The 20,673-nt window shown below is 44.3% G+C and overlaps 9 protein-coding genes across 9 annotated transcripts; 5 read left to right on the top strand and 4 right to left on the bottom strand.

Annotated features, from left to right (window-relative positions):
- The first annotated feature begins 768 nt into the window (after nucleotides 1–768).
- Nucleotides 769–5,886, top strand: K450DRAFT_225942 (uncharacterized protein). The gene is made up of 6 exons (XM_051586468.1): nucleotides 769–1,358; nucleotides 1,450–1,792; nucleotides 1,872–2,148; nucleotides 2,223–3,505; nucleotides 3,593–5,169; nucleotides 5,321–5,886. The coding sequence occupies exons 1-6, from the start codon at nucleotides 939–941 to the stop codon at nucleotides 5,585–5,587; spliced, it is 4,167 nt and encodes a 1,388-aa protein (XP_051448023.1). The 5' UTR covers nucleotides 769–938; the 3' UTR covers nucleotides 5,588–5,886.
- Nucleotides 5,887–6,184: 298 nt separating this feature from the next.
- K450DRAFT_268941 (uncharacterized protein) lies at nucleotides 6,185–6,809 on the top strand (the record flags this gene model as incomplete). Its single annotated transcript, XM_051592901.1, has 2 exons — nucleotides 6,185–6,401; nucleotides 6,493–6,809. The coding sequence occupies 2 exons, from the start codon at nucleotides 6,185–6,187 to the stop codon at nucleotides 6,807–6,809; spliced, it is 534 nt and encodes a 177-aa protein (XP_051448024.1).
- A 739-nt stretch (nucleotides 6,810–7,548) lies between these two features.
- K450DRAFT_225947 (uncharacterized protein) lies at nucleotides 7,549–8,899 on the bottom strand. Its single transcript, XM_051586469.1, has one exon. The coding sequence runs from the start codon at nucleotides 8,851–8,853 to the stop codon at nucleotides 7,882–7,884; it is 972 nt and encodes a 323-aa protein (XP_051448025.1). The 5' UTR covers nucleotides 8,854–8,899; the 3' UTR covers nucleotides 7,549–7,881.
- A 1,551-nt stretch (nucleotides 8,900–10,450) lies between these two features.
- K450DRAFT_225950 (uncharacterized protein) lies at nucleotides 10,451–12,973 on the top strand. The gene is made up of 6 exons (XM_051586470.1): nucleotides 10,451–10,892; nucleotides 10,995–11,389; nucleotides 11,458–11,615; nucleotides 11,740–12,154; nucleotides 12,228–12,385; nucleotides 12,476–12,973. Exons 1-6 carry the CDS (start codon nucleotides 10,676–10,678, stop codon nucleotides 12,588–12,590), a joined length of 1,458 nt encoding a protein of 485 aa, XP_051448026.1. The 5' UTR covers nucleotides 10,451–10,675; the 3' UTR covers nucleotides 12,591–12,973.
- K450DRAFT_225955 (uncharacterized protein) lies at nucleotides 12,700–13,451 on the bottom strand. Its single transcript, XM_051586471.1, has 4 exons — nucleotides 13,384–13,451; nucleotides 13,164–13,315; nucleotides 13,001–13,096; nucleotides 12,700–12,925 (listed from the first exon to the last, which is right to left on the bottom strand). The coding sequence occupies exons 1-4, from the start codon at nucleotides 13,436–13,438 to the stop codon at nucleotides 12,794–12,796; spliced, it is 435 nt and encodes a 144-aa protein (XP_051448027.1). The 5' UTR covers nucleotides 13,439–13,451; the 3' UTR covers nucleotides 12,700–12,793.
- A 282-nt stretch (nucleotides 13,452–13,733) lies between these two features.
- K450DRAFT_225958 (uncharacterized protein) lies at nucleotides 13,734–14,263 on the top strand. Its single transcript, XM_051586472.1, has 2 exons — nucleotides 13,734–14,008; nucleotides 14,075–14,263. The coding sequence occupies exons 1-2, from the start codon at nucleotides 13,909–13,911 to the stop codon at nucleotides 14,251–14,253; spliced, it is 279 nt and encodes a 92-aa protein (XP_051448028.1). The 5' UTR covers nucleotides 13,734–13,908; the 3' UTR covers nucleotides 14,254–14,263.
- A 10-nt stretch (nucleotides 14,264–14,273) lies between these two features.
- K450DRAFT_225962 (uncharacterized protein) lies at nucleotides 14,274–15,798 on the bottom strand. The gene is made up of 6 exons (XM_051586473.1): nucleotides 15,616–15,798; nucleotides 15,450–15,554; nucleotides 15,311–15,365; nucleotides 15,012–15,243; nucleotides 14,682–14,859; nucleotides 14,274–14,618 (listed from the first exon to the last, which is right to left on the bottom strand). Exons 1-6 carry the CDS (start codon nucleotides 15,763–15,765, stop codon nucleotides 14,295–14,297), a joined length of 1,044 nt encoding a protein of 347 aa, XP_051448029.1. The 5' UTR covers nucleotides 15,766–15,798; the 3' UTR covers nucleotides 14,274–14,294.
- Nucleotides 15,799–16,266: 468 nt separating this feature from the next.
- Nucleotides 16,267–18,040, top strand: K450DRAFT_205732 (uncharacterized protein). Its single transcript, XM_051584737.1, has 3 exons — nucleotides 16,267–16,456; nucleotides 16,528–16,685; nucleotides 16,752–18,040. The coding sequence occupies exons 1-3, from the start codon at nucleotides 16,295–16,297 to the stop codon at nucleotides 17,908–17,910; spliced, it is 1,479 nt and encodes a 492-aa protein (XP_051448030.1). The 5' UTR covers nucleotides 16,267–16,294; the 3' UTR covers nucleotides 17,911–18,040.
- Nucleotides 18,041–18,048: 8 nt separating this feature from the next.
- Nucleotides 18,049–20,673, bottom strand: K450DRAFT_225966 (uncharacterized protein). The gene has a single exon (XM_051586474.1). It carries the CDS (start codon nucleotides 20,625–20,627, stop codon nucleotides 18,180–18,182), a length of 2,448 nt encoding a protein of 815 aa, XP_051448031.1. The 5' UTR covers nucleotides 20,628–20,673; the 3' UTR covers nucleotides 18,049–18,179.

Raw genomic sequence — 20,673 nt, forward strand, 5'->3', positions numbered from 1 at the left:
AAGTCATCCTAGGTTGCGTGAGATACCATATTTGGCCGTCAGTTAGTATCACAGTCGTCTTTATCGTGGTTCCGGGACATCAAACATTCCAAGATGACTTTTTATTCCCATTTATATAATGCTTCCCTTCTTTACTGTATTCTAAATTCTACGCTGGTGATAGGTTCTCTGGGGCCAGTGGCATCAGCGGAGATCTCGCTGTCGTTAAATTCAATTTGTCTGAATCCATGCCCTGTTCTCTTGATCTCCTGCTGTAGGACGTCTTCCTTGCTCTCTCTTCAGGAAAAGATAAGTCTGGGAGACATTGCATCATAAGGTTAACCTAATTGGCTCGGAGAAGTGGAGCGAACAAGCAAAGCAAAGCAAATTTGGAACGAGGTTTGTTAGTGTATCGATAGCAATAAGAAATTATTTTCCAACTTCCGCTGCTCGAGTTAACGGAATCAGTCGAAAAAAATTTAAAACAGCCAGCGACATAATTTTTTTTCTCTTCTGCTTTTCTTTTGACTTTTGTTTGATTCATTGGTTTGAGATCACTTCTTCTCTCTATCTATTGGAACCCGTATTTCAACTAGATTCCCAATGAAAAGGCATTGCTGGGCAACTGCCTTACTGGTATTTGTCTTGTCACTGACTGTGACGTCTGCGTTACCAATTTTCGAAACGAGTAAGTTTTTTATTTTACCTGGGAAGAGAGAGCCAATATAGGCAACTAGTCAGAAAAAAAAATATTCTACAAGCGAGAATATTCAGGGTTCAGCTCGCCTACATGGGTCACTGAACGGAATGGGAGACCTATCTACCTCGTTCCTCGCCACTAACCTGGATATTCTTTTCCGCCTTGTTTAGTCAACGATAAAGATAAGTACGGCAACACCTGCGAGCTGCACCCAGCGTACAATGTCACCTGCCCATTGCTATGTGTGACAGATCACTCAATGTGCCCAACGGCATTGGCTCCAACTTGTCCCTCGGGTCAGCAATTCTGCATGGACGGTACTTGTCAAGCTTCCTGCGATGGTATTGAGAATGCTTGTTTGTGTGGTGGAGCTACTGGTATACCCAACTATATCCCTTGTGCTGCTGGTCAATTGGTCAATATCACCCACTACGACCCACACAATACAGTCACTCAATCGATGCAATCATGTGCTTCTGCTGCTTCTATCAATTCATCTTCAGTCGGTGTTTGGGGTGATACCACTACTCCCTCCAACGAAGTTTGGCTTGAATGCCCTATTGTTCCCGATCCCACCTTCACATGGACCGAGCCCATGTGGATTGCAGTATGGACGATTATGTGTTTTGAGGCAGTCCTTCTTGGAGCTTGGCACATTTTCAAACACTTTATGGAAGCGGTAATTTTGAATTTTCCTTTAATTCCCTTTTTGGTCTCACAAGTGTATTACGACAGACCTAAATTACTGAAACATTTTAAACCATTTGTAGAGCTTCCGCCGTTCTATCCGACAAAATGGCATGGCCAGTAACGACCAAACTGCTACGGTCCTTGGCGCCGATCAAAACGATGAAATCAAGAAGGTCAGCAGTAGCAACACAGCTGGAACTCAAGAGGTCATTGATGAAAAGGATACATATGATGGCGAAAAAGCTACACAGGCAAAAACACCCACTTCTGACGTAACTTCTGACTCTTCTACCCTTGACGACTCTGAAAAGCTCAAATTCAGAGGATTCCGAAACAACATTTTGGGTACTGTCGGGTTCCTGTCCTGCATCATCATCACCATCCTCTTCCTCACCTTTTTGGGATGTGTTGTTGGTGATTACTGTAAGTTCTGGCTGGCATAGTGTCTTGATCAAATCGTTCCCCTTCTTTCGACGAAGCAAAACTAACACCCTTTCCACAGACGGTACTGTTGACGGCACTGTTTTCGGTGTTTTCCTTGCTTCGGATCTGTCTTCGGACATCTTTGCTGCTGTATGGCACATTGGTGGTGCCTGGTTTGTGATGATGAACCTTACCCGTCACCGCATGCGCAACTACTTCAGACTAGAGTCATTTGCACATGAATCACCCTATGTTCAAATCGAAAAGAAGGAAGAGCAAATTGTATTTTTGGATGATAGCGGTAAATGGATGAAACGTCTGCAGGCTGCTGAACAACATGTCAAGCGCGCCCTAGGGTGAGTGCTCCCAAAATAATCATAGATCTGTGTACCTGTCTCCATTAATTAACTCACTGGCTTGCGTTCCTCAGCTTTGATATTCTTGTTTTTACTTCCCCCACTCGCTTCACTGCAAACGGTCGTCGCTACTTTGAATTCCAGTGTGTCCGTTATGTCTACAACCCTCAGTTTAACAAGTTTGCACCTTATGAGTTCGATCTTGGTATCACTCACGAACAACTCCACTCCTGGGCTAATGGCAACAAGACTGATGAAGCGAATTATCGGTACGAACTTATTGGACCCAACATCATCTCCGTTCAAGTTCCTTCCATCCCTCGCGCTGTTTTGCAAGAATTCACACATTTGCTTTATATCTATCAAATGATGTGCATGTGGGTGTGGTACTACTTCCAGTACTATATTCTTGGTTTGATTCAAACCGGTATCATTTTGGTCTCTGCTTTCATCAAGGTTGCGCTACGTCTTCAATCTGAACATCGTATCAAGAAGCTGGCAGAATACAAAAACGACGTCACCGTGCTTCGCGATGGAAAGTGGCAAGAAAATGTTTGCAGTTCCCAATTGGTTCCTGGAGATGTATTCGAAGTTGAAGAAAAAAAGGTTGTTCCCTGTGATGCCGTCATTCTCAGTGGTGATGTGGTCGTCAACGAATCATCCTTGACAGGTGAAGCTCTTCCCGTCCGCAAGGTAGCCATCCCCAATGACAACGGTGTCTACGATAGTGCTGGATCCGGCAAAACCAATACTTTATTTTCTGGAACCATCATTGCTCAACTCAACCCTGGTAGTGAACTCAAGGGCGAAAAGGCTAGAGTTACTGCCTTGGTAGTCCGAACTGGTCTCGCAAGTGAAAAGGGAATGCTTATTCACAAGATCCTTTTCCCTACTCCTGTTAGTTTCATCTTCAACGAACAACTCAAGGCCGCTATTTGCATTCTTCTCATTTGGGGTTTGGTTGCTTTTGCTTTGTCATTGTATCTCATGGGTCGTGGTAACATTACCAGTTGGTTTTATGGTGTCTTCGTCATCAGTCAGATTTTCTCACCCTTGCTTAACGCTGCTTTCACCATCAATCAATCGGTTTGCGCTGCTCGCTTGAGAAGAAAGAAGATTCTTTGTCTCGATTTGCCTCGTATCAATCTTGCTGGAAAAGTCCGTATCTTCTGCTTCGACAAGACCGGTACTCTTACTCGTGAAGGCCTTGAATTCTACGGCGGTGTTCCTGTGACCAAGGCTGATGACAAGGTTCAATTTACTGATCGTTCGCCTTCTGGTAATGATATGCACTCTGATCTCGCCCGAGGTATTGCAACCTGCCATGCTGTGACCAAGGTTGGCGAAGATTTTATCGGTAAGTCATGGTTGAAAGGAGGATGAAAGTAAAACAAAAATCTCTATTGGTAAACGGGAACTTAACCCTTTTTTGCGCCACTTATAGGTAACCCGGTTGATATCGAATCTTTCACTGCCATGGGTTGGACTTTGGAAAGACCAGATCAGGATCAGTACATTGATACTTTGGTGCCTCCAGCTGCTACTCCTGCAGAGGGAACAAAGGGTGCTGCTGTTCATGTCCTGAAACGATTTGAATTTGTCCACGCTCGTGCCTGTCAATCCGTCGCTGTTTTGGATTCTGCCACCAACCATGTCCATGTGTATGTCAAGGGTTCTTTCGAACGTATTAAGCAACTCTCTGTTTCCCAATCTATCCCTGCCGACTATGATGCCATTTCTGCTCGATATGCTCAAGAAGGTTGTTATGTTTTGGCATTAGCTCACCGCGATCTTGGTGTTTTCGGCCAAGACATCGATATGGATACTTTGAACAAATGGAACCGTGATGAACTTGAATATGATACCAAGTGCGACTTTATTGGATTTGTCTTGTTCCGTAACATGCTCAAGGAAGATACTGCTGCTGCCATTGCTGAATTGAAGGAAGGTGATACCCGTACGGTTATGATCACTGGAGACACTGCCTTGACCGGAATTTTCATTGCCCGCCAATGCGGCATGATTGGACCTGGACAGAAAGTGCTTTTGGGTGACGCTCCTGCTGGCCCTCGTGAACGCGTCCAATGGCGTGATGTTGACACTGGCGCCGATGTTGATGTTGACGAAGCGATTGAGAACTGCAAGTTTGAACCCCTTGAATTGGCTGTGACTGGAAGAGCTTTTGATGCTCTGATTCAACAGGATGTGATCCGCAAATACCTTTTGCACACCCGTGTCTTTGCTCGTATGACCCCTACTGACAAGATCCAATGTGTTCAGTATCATATGGAAAAGGGTGTTACTGGTATGTGCGGTGATGGTGGTAACGATTGCGGTGCCCTGAGAGCTGCCCACGTGGGTTTGGCTCTTTCCGAAGCCGAAGCGTCTATTGTCTCACCCTTCAGCACCAGCAACCGAAGTGTTATGCAGTGCGTTGAACTGCTACGACAAGGTCGCTCTGCTCTCGCCACATCTTTCGCCAACTACAAGTTCTTGATCTTGTATGGTGAATGTATGGGTTTCTGGGAACTGTTTATGTTCTACTTTGGTGTTATCGCTCCCCAACCTGTCTGGATCACGATTGACGGTTTCATTACTCCTTCTATGACTTTTGCCATTACCCAAGCTCTCCCAGCCAAAAAGCTGGGTCCTCGTCGTCCCACTGCGAAGGTCCTCGGTCCTTATGTTCTGGCGTCACTCCTTGGTACTATTTTTATCAACTTCTGGTTCCTCGCCGCCAGTGTCATCTGGCTCTTCCAACAGGACTGGTTCTTGTGCAATGAGTTCGACAGTACCCTTGTGAACACTGCTCAATGGTGGTTGCTTGGTGATTCGTATGAATCCGAAATCATTTCTCTGGTTATTCTCTTCCAATTCTGGAATAATGGTGCTTTGGTTAACTTTGGATCGGCCTTCAGACAAGCTTGGTGGCGCAACTACCTCCTTGTATTTGTTTGGTCATGCTTCTTCATCAGCACAAGTTATATCACTTTGGCTGATCCCAATCCTTATGGCTGTATAGTAAGTTTTCATAATGTCAACATTCTTTCTCTCTTTTGGGCTGGTGGTGGTGGTGAGTGGCGTTACTAGAAAACGCCTCGACCGGTTTTTGAAAATGTACGGGTGAAAAACAAAAACATTCCGCCCCAAAGACTAATCTCATCTTCTCTAGTTCCGTATCAACTGTGGTACTGCATGGGTATTGCATGACCAACTAGGCTACCCAATGCCTGATTGGTATATTGAACCCTACAACTCTGCTATCATGCACAATGTCTTGCCCAAGTACTTTAGATGGCAGCTTTGGGTTTTCCTTTTGGCCAACTGTGCAGCCAATGCCATTTGGGAGAGAGTCATTGTTCAATGGATCGGTCGCAAGTTGGCGATCAGAAAGTTTGGCGCAAAGCATAACAAGAACAGAGTTACGCTCAAACTATAGAGATGATTTACGCGATCTCCTCCTCTTTTTTTTTATTATTATTTCTCAACATCATCTATTGACATCCTCACTATTTGCTTGATACCTAGCTCAAACCCACTTTTTAACCCATAGATCACCCAGCATTTTTATTTTCCTGACACCTTTTTTATTTCCATTTATTTATTTACTTATCACTTCCCTTTTGGTCACCCTTGAATCAACCGCTATTTTCCTTTTATTCTCATTTTCAGAGTCATGTTGCTGGACATAAACAAAGAATACTTTGATTCAACACCTTGTTAATTTTCAGTCAGCCAGCCGATCGGTGCTTTGGTGGAAGAAAAATGCGTCCTCTCTCTCTCCCCCATAAATGCGGAGTCTGCACTATTTACAGGCACTTTTTCCAGCCAGCCAGTATTAACCTACCCCACAACGACTTGGGGGAATTTCCGATCGAATGCAATAAAAATTCAAAATTGCAATTTTGCCCAAGGAACGGAAGCTTGCGCAAATTTTCTCACTTGCAAGCGGTTAATTTTCCGTCGACCTGTATATAATACTAGATGTAAAAGATGTCCATCCAGGATACCACATAACCTGGAATCTATCGCTATCATGAAAATCTATACTAGTTTGCTCTTGGCCACCACCGCCCTAGTTGGGACTTCATACGGATGTGCAAATCAAGCCGTGTACGACCTGTGCTTGAAAACCGGTCAAGCTGCATTGGGTGCCTGTGGACCTGCTGCCTCTAACGCAAAGTGCGCTTGTGCTGCGCAAAAACAAATTCTCGCTTGTTACTCTGAATGTCCCGATGATGCGAGTGTGTTCGGTAAGTGGATGCAAAGTTCTAAACAGTGGTACTTGGTCAACATGTTGACTTTTCTTTTTCCACCTTGTTATCTCGCATGATGGTGACACAGATCTGGGTACAATTCAAGCTGGCCAAGTTCAAGTTTTCTGCAGCATACCAGGAGCGGAGCCACAAGTATCGAATGTGATGGCTACCAATACGATGAATCCTGCTTCAAATATGGCCAGCCCTATTCAAGCTAGCGCAACAGCTTCTCCATCTGCTTCCGTTCCCCCTAGCAACAGTATAAATGATATGACGGTAGGCAAGAAGGATACACCTGCAAATGAACAATCGACTCAAAAGAGCGGTGCTTCACGCTGGGTTGCTGGAAACTACTCCACGATGGCCGCTCTTGGCATGGTGTGCATGTATATGGCCATGTAGCTGCGGCCGGCCGGACCCCATCCATCAGTTTAAACTTTTTTTTTTCTCTCTTCACTTTATTCATACTGGCAAATGAATCAATCAATGTACAAGGTTTCCCAGACTAAAGTAATAAACCGATTTTCTGATACATAGATGAGCAGTGGAGAAAAACAAGAAAAATCCCTCATAACACGTGTAGCTCTACGCATAGCGCATTTTGTCCTCTGTCCGGGCAGTCTAGGAAGGTTCATATATGGTATATAAGAGTTGAAGGCCGAAATGAAAGACCACAAGGTGTTACCGTGGTCAAAAAAAGGGATAATCAGTAGTCACGTGGCGGCTTCTAGTATCAAAAAACTCTGAAATGGACTCTAAAGGTGGATCCGTCATGTGACTGTCGGACAAGACAAATCAGTGTCAGATGACCCCCCAGGCAAAAGAAACCTGTCCATACTGCATTCTGATCCAGGTTTCCTTTTGTAGCCAACGAGAGGCATAGGCTGGAAAAGGAAACCTCATCGACGGTGTTACTCGGATAACACTTTCCATCAGCTGTGTAGGATATCAAGCCACTGGCCAACCAACTACATCGTGTGGCGAATGAATCCCTACTCCTTCATGGCGATCCAATCAACACATGGCCACTTTCGATAAGACCCCCTTCCTTCCTTGAAAAAAGCTATGGCTTTCATGCAACACGGATAAAGAGCCGAGCAGTGGCGCTCGGCTCCGGACGGATGCTCAAGCTACAGAGAAATATGTTTAAGGGCAGGGGTTTTATTTTGTCAAGTCAAGCCAGGAGGAGTGAGAATATTACATGATAGGAAAAAAAGAATGCGTTGGTTTGGTACGTGCTTGTAGCCCAGTGAAAAAAAGACAACCAGAAAAAAAAATACAGAAAGGATGTATAGCGTATAATACAATGAGGGTGGGAAGAAGTATTGCTACATATGAGAAACAGCGATGTGATGGCAACAACCATGGAGGTTAGGTAGGAAAAAGCGACCAGGCATACCCTCCAGTCCGTCCAAATGGCTGCTGGTGGCTCGAAACATCGAACGCCGCCCCATAAAATTTTTTTGCATTTAGCCTATCTGCCATTGAGAAACTTGAACTTGAGCGGCAGTTTCTTGGTCTGTACCACTTGAGAACACGGTGCATTCTCGATCTTAGAGTGTCGAATCAAAGCATCCTGGCGGGCAAAGCACTTCTTGCAATGAGGGCATGAATATGGTTTAAGACCCATATGGAGTTTAGCATGGCGGTTTCGGTCGTGGTGTCTGGCAAATGTTTTATTGCACCCTTGATGCGGGCATGCATAGGGCCGCTCATTGGTATGCGTTCGCTTATGCGATTTAAGGTTGTAGGGCCGAGTAAACGTAGCTGTACAGTTGGGAAAGTCGCATTTATAATGGCTTGGTTGGGATTTAGTGGTGGGTCTGGTCATTGGATCTTCTTCTTGTTGTTGCGGTGGTGAATACAGGGGATTTGAACCTGCATACATCAAGAACTCACAACCCGTCGTCGTATCTTGAGTAACCTGTTGCTCTTCCAACACCGGGCTAGCTAACGGAGTGCATAAACCAGAGGGCATACTTCGATATTTTGACATATCAAAAATAGCCTCCGTTGTCACCATATTTCCATATGCTCCTTCTTGCGTGTACTCTGAGAACCCTCCCAACTTTTCCATCTTGTAGACTTGGTCAGCATACTCATCCAGGGAAGGTTTAGAGTAAAAGCCTTCGGCTTCATCTTGGCTTATTAAGTAAGGTTCTGGTGATGCTATGGGACTGGGATAGCCTGTGGTGGATAGGGATGCAGACTCAGAGCTCCACTGTCTCTCTGTGTATTCAGAAGGTTCCATATTGGTCTGGTTCCAAATGGCGTGGGCATGCGCTGAAACATCCACCTTATTGGCACCACACTGGCATGTACATTGAGGTTGATTTTGAGCAGCCCAATAAGGCTCTGCTGGAATATATGCGGTTGGAAATGAAGGAACCAATTGACTTGAAGATATTGCTTCGAGTTCTTGGATGTTCACAAAGGATTTAAACATGGGATCGAATGAAGGGGGAATAGGCTACAAGTATGTTTTTCTGTCTCAATGAGATTTTTTTTTTCTGTTCCAGAAAAGCTTGCAGTATTTATACATTTGATCTGTTTGTAGTTGTCGCCACACGCGGGTGCGACATGACATGGCTGGAGGACCAAAGCCATTTTCAAAAAAAAATTTATTATTTAGGTTCCCTAACTTCACATCCCAAAAAGAGAATTGCAAGAAAAAAAAAAAAAAAAAAGAGCGTTTCAATTTCCGATGCGATGCGATCTACTATGCGATAGGAAGTGGCCAAAAGACGCTTGTCATACAAGTGTTCTATGGCTCCATGGGACGGCGTTTGATGACAAATCGAAGCAGTTGAAACCAAGGGTGCAAGTTTGAATGCTGCAGCCGTCTCGGTAGCTACCAATAGGGTGGCTATAGCGGACGGTGTGGCGTATGGATGAAGAAGCGAGAGACGAAAGGGCGGGTAAGCATCGGAAGAGACGAAATGGCAGGTTGCATATGCACAAATATTATCCCTCGCCAAACAGCTTCTTGTTAGAGAGGAAGAGAGAAACGGCCCCATCCACGTGCCACACTACGTCGGGGTAACGTGCTACCCCGTTACTGCATTAGGCAACCGAAATTGCCATCCAAATTAGGGAGTTGTCAAACAAGGGTTTATGGACAACAGGACGCCGGATGTCCATTGACCAGTGAAGCGAAGAGCAGGTCTTTGCTTACCTTCAGGCTATCCTCGTTGATTTCATAACATGTAGAAGGTGGATTTATTCGATAGAGAGATGACTGCGCGAGGGGAAGAGAAGTCATACAGCGCCAAATATGTACTTCCTCTTCGTATGCACAAAAGTAGAAATTTTTTTATAACCTGCATGCTCTTTTCAAATTATGTGTTTAAAGTTGTCGTACGATGATGTAGCGACGAATTGCTGCGTAAGCAAAACCATGAATTGGCCCTTTTCAAGGCAATCTTCCCCAAATGATATTCGTCTCAACGCGGAGTCTTGTCAGAACACAAGCCTCCTGTAACGGTGATCAACGTTGGGAGTCGTATGACATCAAAGTAAACGTTATTCCTTTTGACTGGCTCAACGGAAGATTTATCTTAACTGAATTTTTTCATTCCGTGTTTCCTCTCTCTCTCAGAGTCATGTTGACAATATGAAAATATAATATAATGAATGGCAATGATTATAAATTATTTTTCATAGAGCACTTTTGGCAAGACTTTATTAAATTGGCCTGGCTGGTTTGAAATTTTGATAGCCAACATAAAGCGAGTCACAGGGACCAATCTCGGCGTCTGCCTCCAGCCACAGTGAACCTGTTACTCAGACTTTATCGTACATTTGGTCGAAATGTCTGAACCGCTGTTGCGACCGAGTGATGAAGAGCAAGATGAATTAATTTACAACTACCATGACACCAGTTACACGAAACAAGTAGGTTCTCGTCAATTTGGAATTTAGACACCTCCTGCCACTTGGCAACTCCTGATACGTTCTGACCTTCAGAAATAGTCAGACGACGATCGAGTTCTTTTGCTAACCTTGAGCATCTCATCCCGCAGACCAATTCAATGGCAAGCAAGCGTTTTGCAACCATCGCTGCTGCCGCTTGCCTGTTGATGCTTTCCGCTGTCGGCATTGCAACGGCATTCACCCATTCAACCTTTGGTAAACAGACCAGTTTTCATGGTAAGATATAGATTGGATCCTTTAGCAACCAACCAGCGGAAATTTTAACCTCTTGCCGTGTAGCACCTAGTATTTCTGATTTCCAAAATGGCTCAGATGTTCCTAGACGGAACGTTATCATGATGATATCGGATGGCTTTGGCCCTGCGTCTGAGACATATGCTCGCACCTATTTTCAATACATCAACAGTTTGCCTTTTGACCACATGATGCCTCTCGACACCATCCATGTTGGTCAGTCCAGGACCCGATCTGCTTCCAGTCTGGTCACAGACAGTGCTGCAGGCGCTACAGCTTTCAGCTGCGCTATGAAATCTTATAACGGCGCTATTGCAGGTAAACTTTATCCATTTCCGGTTTAATGACCTCAGAAAAAAAAAGAAAGGATTATGCCGCCTTTTTTTTTTGCCAATGTGGGACTAACTTTGGATTCCATAGTGAACGTGGACAAAGAGCCATGCGGGACAGTACTGGAGTCAGCCAAACTCCATCATAACATGTTGACCGGTTTGGTGGCTACGTCTAGGATTACGCACGCCACTCCAGCATCCTTCAGTGCTCATGTTGTTGATCGTGATATGGAAGATCAGATAGCCAACCAGCAAATCGGAGATAACCCTCTTGGCCGAACCGTTGATCTCATGTTGGGTGGAGGAATTTGCCATTTCCTACCCAATACCACAGACGGTAGCTGCCGTTCCGATGATGTGGATTTATGGAATGTGTCCACCAAGAAATACGGATGGAAATCCGTTTTTCGAGACCGACAGGAATTCGACAAGCTTTCCAACAGCGCGGGCGTACTTCCTTTAATCGGTCTGTTCACGTCCGATGTAAGTGTCTAATTTGGAGTTGGTATGACCGAGGAAGTTTCACCAGTCTAAGAACCTTGTCTATGCAGCATATGTCGTACGAGATAGATCGTAACAACGACACTGAACCAAGTTTACTGGAAATGTCTGAGAAGGCCTTGGGTATCCTAAAGGCAGCTACTGCAGATTCAGACAACGGCTTTTTTTTGATGATCGAAGGAAGTCGAATCGACATGGCTGCTCACTCGTAAGTATTCTGTCTGGGACTTTCCATGTGTTTATCCTATGCATGGGGGAGCTTTATCAGATTGTTGTGCCCCAAAAAAAATTACCACTGTTACAGTTATATTCAACTTTATCCCTCACTATAGAAACGACGCTCCCGCCCATTTAAAGGACATCTATGCCTACCATGACACTGTGGATATGGTCAAGAAATTTGTGGATGAAAATCCAGGTACTATTCTCATATCAACCAGCGACCACGAAACAGGCGGATTCACTCTTGCTCGACAAGTGAGCAGTGCTTACCCGGAATATTTGTGGTACCCAGATGTTATTAGCCGTGTCAAGAATTCTACCGTTGTTTTGGCAGACGCCATTCATTCTTTGAAAGGCGCTTCGAACGTTGAGGAACAACGAATTGTTGCTGAGCAGGTTGTTACTGAAGGCTTGGGTATTACTGACGCTACTGACGAAGAAATGGAGTTCCTCTTATCCAATCCATCCCGCTCGGCATTGGACCATTTCTTGGCTGACATGGTATCCATCCGTGCCCAACTTGGGGTAAGTCCTCAATGTTTTCCATTCCTCCCCAGTCTCTTCTTGGAGCTTTCTTGCTAACCTTGATGAATTACAGTGGACAACCCATGGCCACAGTGGCGTAGATGTCAACTTGTATGCCTACGGTGTGGATGCAGATTTATTGAGAGGGAGCCATGAAAACACCAACATTGGCTCTTTCATTGAGCATTTCCTAAACCTCGATTTGAATCAGATTACTGAGAGATTGAACAAGTAAGAAACGTCTACTTGTTGAAGGCTTTGCATGAGCTATTCTATTAACCAATCCTACCAAAATTTTTATCTTTATTTTTTCATTCACAGGGACAATGCATCTTTCCATATCTCGACCATGACGGACGCTCAAAAAACCGTCTTCACCGATCATCTTGACCACTATCATCATGATGAAAGCAACTTGATTCACCCCTCCCATTAGAACTAGAAGAAACATCCCTTGACATCTAACCCGCAGTCATCTTACATTATTCATATAATCATTGGCATACTTGTATAGCACACTTTTTCCATTCGTTGTTTCTCTTTTATACATATTTTCTGTTTCCTTTGTTCATAAACGAATACAATTTCCCTTTTGAACTCCTTTTTTCTATGTGGTAGACCCGCAAAAAGTCTAGCCGTCTATCGGCGCTTGTTCAAGAAGTCCTCAATGTCTTGAGGAACGTTAAAGATTCGGCACTTGGAGCGGAAAACTTGAAGAGAACGTTGTCTCACGATATCCTCGACCATCAATTCATTGGAGACCATTCGTCGCTACGTAGAGTAAAGCAGTAGGCGTGAGCACTGGAACTTGAACGACGGTTCTTACAGTACAACCATAAGTCTTACCTTAGATTCCTCAGTATACAAAGCATCCTTCAGATTATAATCATATGGATCTTCCTCTAGCTTTTTATTCTTGCGCTCTAGCTCCTCGTCCATGACCTATATAGTAGACTTGCATAAGCCAGTGAACATGTTCATCACACAGAAAGGTACAAAATTGACGAACCTTTAAGCAATAATTGACCGAATCCTCGCGTTTCTGGTATGCGTCGGCAAGCTGTTTGAAGAATTCAGCACAACCAGCTTCCGAATGGGTGTCGGTTGTGTTCATGCGCAGCATGATATTGTCGTCGACTTTGCGGTACTCTTTCATCATCTCTGAAACACAGTATAGTGCACTTTAGACGCCAAGCCTCGAGCCGTAGTAGTAAGAAATAATCATTTACCTTTGAAAAAAGAGAGATTATAGCACATGCTTGGATTTAGCCCGGAATTAGACATGGTTGAAGGAAGAAGGAATCAACCCACACTTTTCGGGACACGAAATTTTGTTGTTTGTTGCTGAGTTTGCACGTCGCTGGCGGTCATTGTTTCATTGAAAGAGGCAGCTACGTATCTTCTTGCTGTTTTATTCGATGGAATGTAAGCTTCTGTCTATGAAAATGGTTCACAACATTGGTTCCAGGCGCCTACAGACACCATTTGTAAATAGAGCCAGGAACTACATCGACTGCAATCGTATTTAAGCACATGAGCCGTACCCATGCTATGGCATCTGATAGTGCTTACCTTCAAGGATAAGTCATCTATCGTGGTGTACATAGGGACGAACATATGCTTACATTGAGGATAATGTAGGTTGAAGTATGCCCGTCAGAGTGTGTTTCATGTTGCAATTTGACACCCCGCTGGTCTTTTAGTACCTCGCGTCCCTCAAACAGCTCTCTCCCTTGTCTACAACTATACCTAGCATGGCTGAGGTCTCAATCTTGCAGTTAGCGCTCATTATAGGACTAATGTCTGCCTTGATGCTCTCTGGGATATGCTGGTGCTTCTGCTGCGGTACTTGCGGTAAGTTAGGACATTCCTACCCTTTTAATGACATTGCCATATGATTAACGTCTATCTACGCCTCAGTCGGCAGAGACATGTTACGAATGATCGGCGCGTCAAGATTTATTCCTCCTTCTCACCGTGACTATCGCCACCAGGGATATCACATGCCGCCGGACGACGAATATGATGAATACCAAGGGTCGGGGCAACAATGGGAAATGAATCAATATCCATTCAACAGTCATCAACTTGAAGTTTGAGCTTTATTGACAAAATCATTTATCGTGGGTGCACAGCTATTTTAAAAGGATGGAATGTCAACGGTTTTGCCGGTCTGAGCAGATTCAATGGCACAGGCAAAGAACGCGAAATGCTGATAGGCCTGGCTGGGAGTAACGCCGAGAGTCTTGCCATTACGAATGACGTTGTAGAAGTTATCAAGTTCACCTTCAACATCCTCGAATTCGCTATCGAAGGGAGACGCCTTGACCTTGGCAGCAAAGTCTTCTGGGCTTGTGATCTCACCGTTTTCGTTAATGTACTCAACTGATCGTTCATCGATGATTCGCAAACTTCCCTTGGATCCAATGATCTCAAAAGAAACACGACCAACCTTGGTAGCACACTATATGACTGGGTGTCAGATGCAGGACCGACGAAATTCATGGACAGCTATGGAAGCACTTACAAAAGTAAAGTTGATAACACCGACAGCTCCACTCTTCAGCTTAACAGCTGTGGCAAGTGTGTCTTCAGCGCCATGGATGGGATATGTCTTGGAAGCAAAGGAGCTCACTGAATGGATCTCTCCCAGCACTGCTACAATGTGAGCCATGTTGTGGACACCGCCATCGCTGAGGTAACCTCTGCAGATAGATTCATAGTTAGTTACTGGGGTCGGTCTTGTCTCCATTTGGCCTCTACATGAATAAAAACCACCCTACAGAATACATCAGGGCGTCTCACACACCTTCATCATGTAAGATCGCCCATAGCTACAGTAGATGATTTTACTTACCCAGGGTGCTCAGGTGTCTGTCTCCAAGTGGTTTGGTAGTATGGGGAGTCAGGGTTATAGGCTCGGATTGCGCTGAAGTTGAAGTTGAGAACGTCGCCAATGCCACCGTCCTTAACAAATTGAGCAACATAGTTCATGGTATTCATGAAGGCAAAGTTTTCAGCCACCATGACGATGGATTTAGAGCCCTTGGAGAGCTTGACTATCTCACGAGCGTCTTGGATGTTGTGTGCTGTAAAGAAAAAGTTAGCACAGGATACCATATGGTGGCGCGCGCTTGTTTCTGATCTTATTCCTACCAATGGGCTTTTCAAAGATGATGTGCTTGCCTGCTGCAATAGCGGCCTTTACAAACTAGTGTTCCGAATGATGAGTAAAGCAACGAATATTTCAAACAATGACGTTCTGTCAAACTCAGCTAGGCAAAATAGTACCAACCTCCAAGTTGTACTGGACTGGCAAAAGAACGTCGACGGCTTCGATATCAGGGTTTTCGAGGATATCCTTTGGATCAGTGTATACTGCACTATCCGGAATGCCAACCTATCAACACGAACTCTGTCAACGACGTGTGCTCACTAGCTGTATGTTTTGAAGTACTAACCTCCTTTGCGAACTTCTCGGCCTTCTCGCGAGAACGGTTGCAGCAAGCAACGATTTCATACTTGTTTCCGATAGCACGGAATGCCTTCAAGTGGCGATATGCAAAAATACCGGTACCGATGATGGCGATCTTTACAGGAGCGGCAGACATGATGTTTTTTTCAAAGTAAGAGTGAAAGGTCGAAAAGGTGTAGAGAGTCGTCACACACTCCGAGGCGGCAATTTATACGGCGAATGTTTCGGGCGGTGTGTAACCTTGCTTCAAGGTTGAGGATTTCTCCATCAAGGACGCGTGTACGCAAACAGAATCAAACCTTTTGCTGCTGATAGCAGTCATATTATTACTGCGGCAGAGCAATAGATGTCTGTGTAAACGTATAGCCATGAAATATAGTCGGCTCGCAGAAGAATTCACGATTTTATGAAAAGATCTACTCTATTTTATACCAAAGAGATTTTCTGGTTTCAACAAATGTAAAGCTTTCTATTATCAGCGTTCTCTCTTTCAGTATGCTTATAGGCCAGAGAAATACCCTATAATGTGAAAGACTGGGCCGAGAAGACAATGGACGTAGAAATGTGACGGAGTTAGAAACTTGTGGGTTTTTCAACTTGAGGAGAGCTGGCAAGACAAGCCACGAATCCTGTGCGCTGTCCACATCACTAATATAATTCAGCAAATGGGCAGACGTAATCAAAGCGACGAAGCGACATTTACTGACAATAGTAAATCAGCACGGAAGGCAAAAAGCTCTGAACCAGGCACTTACCGCTTAGCTCCTCACAGCAAATCCAGAGTTGCTTACTTTCACGATGAAGGTGTTGGCAATTATCACTATGGAGTAAGCTCTCTTCTGCTATTTGGCAAATGCTCATAGAACTTGTTGTCGCTGACTATTGCATACTATTGCAGGAAAGACATCCCATGAAACCACATAGATTGACATTGACCAACCATTTAGTTCTCAAGTATGGATTGCACAAGAAGTTGGAAGTCTTCCAACCCAGAAGAGCCACTGATCAAGAGATCACCGACTTCCATGCTCATGACTACATTGACTTTTTGAAAAGGTATTGCAACTGACTCCTTTTTGAGTGTTTGTCAACGATTGAGAAGACTCACACATGTATGTATAGAGTAACACCGGATAACGCCGAAAACTTTGCAAAGTACTTTCAACGCTTCAATGTGGGAGATGACTGCCCTATCTTTGATGGAATGTACGATTTCTGTCAAATATACGCTGGTGCAACGATCGAAGCAGCGCGGAAACTCATAGCAGGAGGCGCCGACATCTGCATCAATTGGTCAGGAGGACTTCATCACGCCAAACGATGCGAAGCCAGTGGCTTCTGTTATGTTAATGATATTGTGCTCGGCATTCTGGAGCTACTGAGACACTTTCCAAGAGTTTTGTATGTGGACATTGATATTCATCATGGAGATGGTGTGCAAGAAGCATTTTACACAACCGATCGAGTCATGACTGTCTCGTTTCATAAATACAACGGCGACTTCTTTCCGGGAACGGGTCATTTTGATGAAATAGGCTCTAGTCTTGGAAAGTACTACTCTGTCAATGTGCCTCTGCGTGACGGTATCGACGATAATTCATACATCTGGCTATTCCGTCAAGTCATGGAAGCTGTCATCAACACTTTCAAACCTTCTGCCATTGTTTTGCAATGTGGAGCCGACTCTCTCGGTTGTGATCGTCTTGGTTGCTTTAACCTCAGTATTGAAGCACACGGAAAATGTGTGCAGTTTATCAAAAGCTTTGGTATTCCCCTTCTTGTCTTGGGTGGTGGTGGCTACACGATACGCAATGTAGCTCGATGCTGGACATACGAAACTTCCATTCTAGTCGATACAGAGCTCGATAATAATCTTCCTGACAACGAGTATAGAGAATTCTTCAAGCCTGATTATCAACTTCACCCACATTTATCGGGAAGGTTGGAGAACCAGAACGACCGAGCCTATCTTACTCGGCTCAAGCAACGCATCCTGGAGCAATTAAGGTATCTCGATGGAGCACCCAGCATCCAGATGCAAGAAATACCTCCGGACATCCAAGGCTTTTTGGAGGATGGTGAAGACGAACAACGTGAGGCCAAAGAAGACTCTGAAGCACACAAGGATATCCGTGACCTTGGCGGCCAAGTAGAAGTGGTTGGTGAATGGTACGAAGATGATTTCGATAACGATGGCGATGCAAGGGATGGTGAAAGCAGAGGTGTTTTGTGGAGAGGTGAACCTAGCACTCCTGCGGAATCAACCGATATAGATGTTTGAACACTTTGACCGATTTGGTTTTTTTGAATCACTACTTGTACTATACACACTTTTATGCTACATCTTACAATTAAAGCAATCATGTAATTATCTCTCAGCTTAATCTCACTTGCTGAATCATTTGACAGACAGACAGACTCATGATCAAAGATGGATCGTTCATTTTTAGTCAGTTCTTCTAGTTTCAGCTCCTATTATGTTACAAGGTTGGGATGGAAATAATTCTACAATGGCAGCTTGTGCTCATGAAATGACGATGCAGTTCTGTTCTATTTATGGGAGATAGGTTTGGGTTTTCCATGCAACACTTCTCTGACAAGTTCTTGGTCATCGGCTTTTGAGAAAGCCTTTGCGAGAGTACCGTAAGTCACCTGGTCAGGTTCCACTTGTCTTATCAGCATTCGACGATACAGATTGTATATCTGAGAAAACTTGGGCGATGGCCGACGCGAAGCGTAAGCATTTAGCAAAATGTTGTACGTGATTAAAGTGGGTTCCAAATGCTGGTTGATATGCGATTCATGTGCTGTCAAAGATTCCTCTGACTTGACCTCCGGTAACCTTGGCCGCCAGCGGTGTAATAAATCTTTATATGCCTGTATCGCGAGGTCTATATCATTATTATGCACTGCAGCATTCATGATGGCGTGGAAAGTTGCTCGATTGATAGCCCTGGTTGAAGTCTCTGCAAGGGTATTCTGTCCTTGTGGCTCTAAAACCCACTTGTACAACCGCCGTGCTGCCTGCAGATCACGTTCTTCTCCCAGCTTGCGGATCAAGGCATTGGTATATGCAATATCTAGCTGAACCTTACAGGTCTTCTCCACCATCTCCATGACTCTTACAATACGGTTGCCAGATAGATTAGTGCGATCCAATTGGTAGAGATGGGCCATCCTATTGAGAAGCCTTTTGAGAAAATCACTGGAGAGATCATCTTTCTGATGTGCAATCGCTTGACGCAGTGACGTATGGCACGCATTCCATTGTTTCTGGGCAGCATGAGCAATAATTGCATATTCGAGAAGTCCAGATTGTCCGCTTAGAGCAAAGTCTTGATTCAAAACCAACATTTTTTCGTAGAGAACAAGACATTGATCCCATTGCTTGTTGGCCAAAAAGTCCTGCATAAGTGCCTTCGCAAGATGTTGAGAGTGAATATCATTCAGATCACGGTTAAACCGGACTGATGACTGTTGTTGTGCATCAATTGGGAAAGTCGTGGTAGTCTGGATGTCATCACTGGATATCGACGATGTTTCTCTCGACAATTGAGAAGCTTCAAATGCAGATATGACTTCAGAAGGATTCTTGTCACTCGGTATACAGTTGCGCTTTCGAAGCAAACAGAGAATCTTTTCAGAAGCATCCGGATTGCCTGATATTGCAAATAGATGAGACAAGTCATGCATGCATTGAGATGGCAGCTGTAGTTTCGGGAATGCTGTAAGCGTAAGCTCGACCAATAGTGCGACACGACTAATTAAAAACAACTGAGCATAGTGTGTTGGCATCCACTGCCCCGAATTCGATGATTTTTCCAGTTGCATGTGTTTTCGAGAAACTTGGTCTAAATTCCGTAATGCTTGCACAATGATATGTTGGCATATGAACGAAAAGTCTTGACTTTTGTTAATGTCGAGACGCCGAAGAGTGTTGAGCATTTGATTTTTCTCCTCCTTGTTTTCACACACCATGTCCGTTATCGCCAGCCACTGCCCTTTCCACAGCGTATCTATGACCTTGCGCGCAACGTGCTTATTGCTAGCAATAAGCGAGATATCGACCGATTCCAAAGTCTCGAAAAGAACACCGGCATTGTTCATGCGTGCTGCTGCGTCTGCCATTCGTTCAATGGCTTTGACAAGGGATTCATTTGATAATTCGACCTTGATGTCTTGTAAAACTCCAAGTGCCGGTTTGCTCTTTCCTTGTCGCATATACGCCTCAAAGAGTCGATAGTGCGTTTCGATGTACGATGATCTGGATAACTTTTCCATTCGATCGACTTGCTCCACCAATTCCTCACATTTACCAAGTTGTCCTGATCTTCCAAACGCAGTAATGGCGATTTGTAGCATGGGCAATGTTGGTGTACCTTGTAAGCTAGAGTATTCTTCAAACAATTCCCGTACCCTCGCCCATGATGTCGATTTCTGAACATTCAATGCTCGGAACTCTAGCATTTCAATCAGCATTTCGTAGTAGTTTGCAGAACGTTGGTTGACTGGATTCGATTGTGCAGATAAAGGTTTGTGCTGTTTCAATATCTCTGCCATGGCCTTGGAGCTGACACCATGGCCATTCTTGAATTTTTCATGTGCTTTTTCTATTATTTGAATCAAAGATGATTGTTTTGATTCTGCAGCTGTTTTCTTGGTATCGAACTTTGGTAAAGTTTTGGATGGCTGCTTTACTCTTGTATACTGATCACAAGGGGTATCAATTGTTCGAAGAGCCTCGCTTGCATATGATCGCCGTAATAGATAATTCCTCATCAAAGGGCTAACAATAGCACACGAGCAGAGCGTACAGACATCCATTCTTCGCCTTCGTCCCTTGCCTTGTATTGGTTGTAATCCTCTTCCGACATAAAGATTTGCCACTTGATGTTGATATTGGTATGTACTAGTTATGAATGGTGTATGTCTGGATATTGAATTAAGATCTTTTATCCGCGCTGAACGTCGTACTATGTCGTTCAACGAATTCCGCATGGCTTTGCATGCCTTTCCTACTATCAACGTTCAACACTAGCTTTTG

The sequence above is a fragment of the Umbelopsis ramanniana genome, assembly GCF_025399195.1.
Source record: "Umbelopsis ramanniana AG unplaced genomic scaffold K450scaffold_7, whole genome shotgun sequence".
In the NCBI taxonomy this organism is placed as follows: Eukaryota; Fungi; Mucoromycota; class Umbelopsidomycetes; order Umbelopsidales; family Umbelopsidaceae; genus Umbelopsis; species Umbelopsis ramanniana.